The sequence below is a fragment of the Anneissia japonica genome, unplaced genomic scaffold (assembly GCF_011630105.1).
Source record: "Anneissia japonica isolate Jap-2015-1 unplaced genomic scaffold, ASM1163010v1 scaffold288249_len478412_cov200, whole genome shotgun sequence".
NCBI lineage: Eukaryota > Metazoa > Echinodermata > Crinoidea > Comatulida > Comatulidae > Anneissia > Anneissia japonica.
The window spans coordinates 461803-469069 of NW_022758042.1; the positions used below are offsets into that span (position 1 = coordinate 461803).

Here is a 7267-nt window from a genome sequence, read left to right on the forward strand (position 1 = left end):
TTATTATACAAGTATGATAAAAAGTGTGTAAAGATAAATTGGTTTTCGGCTCGTGAGGTAGGTAAAGTAGATAAATCGAAGACAATTATGTTGTTATATTTCTATTATCGCAGCGATTCATATTAGATACAAGATACAAGATAGCATTATTGTCAAATTAAAATATGAAATTGTTTTTCTCATGGCAACAAAATACATAAACAACAGAGAAACATACGATCAATGATGATTAATTTTACATCACATGTACAGTATTAATTAGATCTCTATGTTTGCCGAAAATCGGTAATACCATGACTGAATTTTACTGAATGAACTTTAATATGGTTGGCAATGGTGGTGGGGAGTGGGGTCGGGGAGGTAGGCAGGCAAGTAAAAAATGGAAATTATAGATGGTTGATGTCCAACACTTATAATTGACAAATAAAAAGGTTAAGGAACTGAAATTTTAATAATATTTATTTGACATATTATTATGCATGCATGACATGCGGTCTAACTGTTATACAGTCATAATAAAATCTATTTACCCATGGGTCGTAACCCAAGTTTGGGCCGTGAGTGAATTTTTGAGGGTCGTCTGATCACATCTGGGTCTCCAAAAGGTTATACAGAAAGTCTTAAGTGTTATTTAAATGCTTTAAAAATCAGAACATTCGAGTCAAAACATCGAAACAAAATATTTTTAAAATAAAATACGGTAATTTGTTACAATTTTGGCTATTGTCTTAAATTTGCGTGCCTGCATGCAGTGTACTATAATATCAGTCAGACCGCCGTTTGTTTAATAGTGTTTTTGTTTGGATGCATGTATCATGAATAGAGTAAACGACTCAATAATTAGCAGGCCCTATGTTATGATACATATTTGAATCCTAAAAATAAATTCAAAAGGCGTCAAAACATAAGTTGAAAGGTTTTTGATTTTGAGACTGCTCTAGTTTTTGCGATACTGTACAATGAAAAAAAAAAAAACCGGTACTCGACAATAAATAAAGTAGTAGTTCTACATCAGCAGGTCGATGCATTTTTGGTTCCATTCTACACTTAGATACTGATGAGATTACATTGAAAATATCCCCAAGCCTATACGTTACTAAGATTTCTCTATACGTTCATGCGTGCGTTGGCCGCCGAGAAAACGTTGCGATGCGGGGAAAGTGACACACTTCAAGGTGTGCGCGACTACTAGACTGAACCGGGAAGCAAGAAAGCAATGCCTAAGGGAGGAGATGTTATTACAAGGCCTCAGGCCTAGACTTTACAACAAAATTTGTCAGGGTCATTCATCAACTAACTCTGGTATAATTCCAATTAATTTCCAATATTTATAGCTCTGTAATTCCTGTAAACCGGAAGAAATATATCTGTTATTCGCACACCAAATCTCGCGATCGCGAAGCTCGCACGCGGGTCTCACTCTTCCGGCAACAAACAGATATGACCTACGTTGACCTAAATGTTGACCAATCATAATCAAGAAAAGTTTGAAAACCACAGTACGTACCGTGTAAAAGTCTACTTTCAAATAGTCCTGAACTTTTGGTTATAAAAAACACCTTTATGCACGTCCTATTTTGGTAAACGTTTAGTATGTTGTTTTACATATAATTAAGTTTATATTTAGATCATAAAACGTTTTGTTGCGATTTTGTCCAGTCAAATCCGTATTTCCGGTGGACTATAAGTACCTGGATGCAATATTTCCCGGTGCAATTACTACGCGCCAAAAAAGAGGTCAACACGTTTTCTCGCTCTTCCACAATCCATCCTGACAGACAAGTCTTTGTCCCCAAAGACTAGTGCACAATATATAAACATTTTTTTAACTTTTAATTTGTTTTGTTCTTTTTTTTAACCATTGTTTTATCAATAATAATAATACAATCATAATTATTAACGCACGGTTAACCGTTCTAGCTATATATGTATATATGTGTATATGTGTATATGTATATATGTATATATGTATATATATATGTATATATGTATATATGTACCTATATATGTATATATATATATGTGTGTATATATATATGTGTATATATATGTGTATATATATATGTGTATATATATGTATGTGTATATATATGTGTGTATATATGTGTGTATATATATATATATGTGTATATATGTGTGTATATATGTGTGTGTATAAATTTGTGTATATATGTGTATATATATGTATATATATGTATATATATGTATATATACGTGTGTGTGTATGTATGTGTGTGTATGTATGTATGTGTGTGTATGTATGTATGTGTGTATGTATATGTATAGGCCTATATATATATGGATATATGTATATCTATATGTATATATATATGTATATATATATATGTATATATATGTATATATATAATACGAAGTTGTCATTTCCTTGGCGTAGGGAGGGGGACATTCCCGCCCGAACTGAACCCCGCCCGGTACTACTAAACCCACCTCCTCTTGGCTACGTCCCGGACCTCCTAAAGTGTATCAAAACCACGATATCAAGTTGTGTTATGCCATGGTGATGAGCCTCACCTGGTTATGACAACTGTCGTATGCTTGGAAATTAGCTGACTGACTCTGGGGAAATAATGTCTTATGCAGAAGCGAGTTACTGCCTGTGATAAATAATGTGCAAGTGAAACGTGGTAAGTCTGGCGATAAAGCATTAGGAAACCATCAGATTATACTCTATTATTATGTAAATGATTATAAAAAAAAAAAAACCTAAAATACTGAAGTGAGAAGAAAGAGCGTACGGGAAGAAACATAATATTTTTATGTTATCAAATTATTTTTGCCTTCATGCTACATTATTCGGATGCAAAACTAAAGAAAAGATAGAAAGAGAGAGAAAGGTGAAGTAAGAACTGTACACACATTTCCAATATCATTGAAAAACCAACATTTCTGGTTTATTAATTTAAAAAAAAAATGTTTTGCCGTCTAAGTGACAAGGACAAACACGTGATTGGAAATGTAGTCGTTGATTGGGTACTTACAACACTATTTAGCGATTTATCCACACCACGAAGACTGATCGTTTCAGTATAATGGCAGATCCGGTTGTAACTACACGAATTCTAAACAGACAATAATGGAGACAAAAAAGAAAGAGAATGCAAATAATTCAAAAGATGAGATTAGCATATCTGAACGCTTTCAGTCATTTGGAGAACATACACCAATTCATGGAATACGAAACGTAACGAAAGGAAACAGACTAAAACGAAGGTACAACTTGAATTTATAGATAACTTTAATAATATTTCGGTACTATTTGTGAATAAATGTATTGAATGCTTGCTTTTAAGAGCAAATTTTCATTTTTTACATCAAATATTTATATTATTATTAATTGATAGACATATCGTATATTAAAGTAGGCCTAGTAAAGTGGTGTACCCTGGTAACCATTATCTTGTGATAGTGGGCTAACAAGGCTCTGGCTAAGGGAAGGAAAACCCCGAAAATAAACCTACTGCGATGGGCCAAGAACCAGTCCAGTTCAAAATTATTGTTACGGAAACTGAAAGTATTACTCAAATACCAGCGTGTGCTGAAAATTTTGGTGATGATAGGATGACAGTCCAGATACCAGAGGATGAGGAAATAAGGTATATGGATAGTATGACGCTGTCGGATCAAAGCCTATGGGAAGTTCGGCAGTCGAATTTGTCGCTAATCAAGCCTAAAGAAAGTATTAACATTTGATGTTGGAATTTTAGAACGCTTTACACAATTGGGAAATCTGCGCAACTCGCAAAGGAAATGCATAATTATAAAATTGATATTTTGGGCATTAGTGAATGCAGGTGGTCTGGACATGAGATAGTCAAATTGGGTACCGGTGAGAGTATACTTTTTTCGGGAAGAGAGAACAACTTGCATAAACACGGAGTGGCCATGATGGTATCAAGAAGAGCAGAGAAAGCACTAATAGAATGGTAACCTATAAATTATATTTGCAAGATTTTATTTCAAATTCGTGAAGCTGTCTATAATACAAGTCTATGCACCCACTAATGAAGCAAATGATGATGATAAAGATATGTTTTATGATCAGTTACAAGCAACTGTTGACAATATATATAAGCATGACATTCTTATTGTAATGGGGGATCTGAATGCCAAAGTTGGAGAAGGAAACGAGGGATATGAAAGTGTGCTTGGTAGGCATGGAATTGGTGTACGAAATGAAAATGCGGCTGATAAATTTCTGTGGACTCAACAACCTGTTGGTAACCGGTACCATCCTTCCTCATCGACTAATCCATAAGCAAACATGGACTTCTCCTAGAGGGAGAGTAAATAATCAAATTGATCATGTCTTGATCAATGAGAGGAGCTGACATAGCAAGTGACCATCAGTTGGTACGTTCCAAAATTAAACTAAAGCTGAAAAGAAAAATTGATAACAGAAGAGCTAGAAAAAAAATCGACACTTTCGAAAATTATATTTGCAAGATTTTATTTCAAATTCGTGAAGCTGTCTATAATACAAGTCTATGCACCCACTAATGAAGCAAATGATGATGATAAAGATATGTTTTATGATCAGTTACAAGCAACAGTTGACAATATACATAAGCATGACATTCTTATTGTAATGGGGATCTGAATGCCAAAGCTGGAGAAGGAAACGAGGAATATGAAAGTGTGCTTGGTAGGCATGGAATTGGTATACGTAATGAAAATGGAGAGTGGCTGATAACTTTCTGTGGGCACAACAACCTTGTGGTAACTGGTACCATCTTTCCTCATCGACAAATCCATAAGCAAACATGGACTAGAGGGAGAGTAAAGAATCAAATTGATCATGTGTTGGTAAGTAGACAACATAGAACATCTATAATGGACACAAGGGCAATGAGAAGAGCTGATATAGCAAGTGACCATCAGCTTAGAAGAAAATTTAACACAATGAAACTACAGCATCCCGGGGTCAAGATACAATTTTCACTGAAACTGAGAACCATAATGTTGCAGATAGTACTGTTGAGGAGAGATGGCAGGGTTTTGAGAAAGCACATAAGGAAACAGCTCAAGAAATATTGGGATATAAAGCAAAAGGACAGAAACAATGGATAAGCAAGGAGTCTTTGGGAATATTGGAAGAGAGAAAAAGACTAAAACAGTTGAACAGGTCAAGTCTGATAGGGTTAGACAGATATAAACCCGCAAATACAGGAATAAAGATAAAGAAGTGAAGAGGAATTTGAGAAAGGATAAGAGAAAATGGATTGCATTGCAGGCGGAGAAAGCAGCTTGCGATGGAAGAATGAAGGAAGTATACATGCTTACTAAAACCATTAGCAATGACAAGCCGAAGCCAGCATTTGCTGTTAAAGACAAAACCGGAAATCTAGTGACTGGGCATGCTAGAACGGAAAGATGGAGGGAACATTTCGAGGAAGTCTTGAATCGACCCGCTCCTGACAATCCTGTAAATGAAATTGTGGTTGAACCTGTAATACATGAAATTAGTACCGAACCTATAACACTAGTTGAAATTAGAACAGTATTGAAAAGAATAAAGAATGGTAGAGCAGGAGGCAAGGATGAAATTACTCTAGAGTTATTGAAAGCTGACATGAATATAACAGAAGAATGGTTATGCAGCATATTTAAAGATATTTGGGAGAAAGAAAAAGTTCCAAAAGCATGGAAACAGGGGCTGATTGTCAAAATACCTAAAAACGGAAGCTTTACTAAATGTGGTAATTAGAGAGGTATTACTCTTACATCGGTTCCCAGTAAAGTATTTGGAAGGATACTAATAGATAGAATTAGAGAAGGTGTCGACTGTAAGCTGCGAGATGAACAGGCAGGTTTTAGGAGAGGTAGAGGAACGGTGGAGCAAATTTTTATTCTTAGAAATATCATTGAACAGGTTGTGGAATGGCAAGCAACACTATACATTCTCTTCATAGATTTCGAGAAAGCGTTTGACTCTGTTCACCGTGATAGGATGTGGAAAATAATGGAGGCTTATGGAATTCCAAGGAAGATAATAAATATGGTTCAAATCTTATACGAAGGCACTGAATGTGCTGTGCTGGATGGGATTGAAGAGTCTGACTGGTTCAAAGTCAAAACTGGAGTTAAGCAAGGAGATGTAATGTCTGGTTTTATTTTCCTGATAATAATAGACTGGATAATGAAGAGAACAACTGAAGAAAGCAACACTGGAATTAGATGGAGATTCACATCAAAACTCGAAGACTTAGACTTTGCAGACGATATTGCACTTGTGTCACCAAACTGTCAGCAATTGCAAATAAAAGCTACAAAACTCTCACAATTTGCTACACAAACTGGGCTCAAAATTAATAAGAAGAAATCAGAAGTGTTAAGGATAAATAGCAACAGTAATAATAGAATACAAAATTGAGAACAGCAACAAAATGAAGTCGATAAATATACTTACCTGGGTGCTATTGTCAGTAAACAAGGAGGAGGGGGAGATGATATCATTAACAGAATAACGCAGACGCTAGCAATATTACTTCACTCACATTTCTTTTTGTTGTGTATATGCATACGCATATCTAAATTGCCCTATTGTGAACAGCCTAAGATGCTACGCGCAGAGTCACAAACTGCGATTGGATTAATAAATTTAAAATTATATTTCAACAGATAGGTCTATATAATTAATGACATCTTATCACTGTGGGCAAGAACCAATTAAGATGCGACACACAATGTTTTACAACACCAAGTAAAATATTTAAATTTAACATTTGGAATGTATATAAACATTATCTCACATTTTGGATTAATAAAAATTACAATCAAAAAGGACATGGTAAAATGAAACATTACAATTGTATAAGGGCTAGAGTTCAGGCAAATTATTGATCATCAAAATCCAAATTCTGTTATACCAGTGAACAGTGAAATTTCACTGTTCCCTGGTTATACGATGTTTTGACTAGATATAATTATGCAGACGATAATTTATTTACTGGTTACATCAATAATGCAGATGACATTACGTTCACTTGGGCTGGAATTTTTTTTTTTTCAATTATAAATTTAGAACATGTGTAACAGTATCTAAAAATTTAATGGATTTTGATATGTAAAAAAAAACCTACATGGGTGTACTGTCGATAAGGACTTTTTATGAATATGTAATCAAAATTGTTGTGGTAAGAGGTTCATTTGGACCAGAATTTCAATCAACCAGAAATTTAGAGCATGTACATTATCTACAAAATTTAATAGAGCTTGATATTAAAACTTACATGGCCTACTATCGATA

The 7267-nt window shown here is 34.6% G+C and overlaps 1 protein-coding gene across 1 annotated transcript; it reads left to right on the top strand.

Annotated features, from left to right (window-relative positions):
- Window positions 1-5278: 5278 nt before the first annotated feature.
- Window positions 5279-6368, top strand: LOC117124965 (the record flags this gene model as incomplete). The annotated part of the gene is made up of 2 exons (XM_033271306.1): window positions 5279-5717; window positions 5931-6368. Coding segments are annotated over exons 1-2 (877 nt in total), but the record flags the coding sequence as incomplete, so codon positions are not given.
- Window positions 6369-7267: the final 899 nt, after the last annotated feature.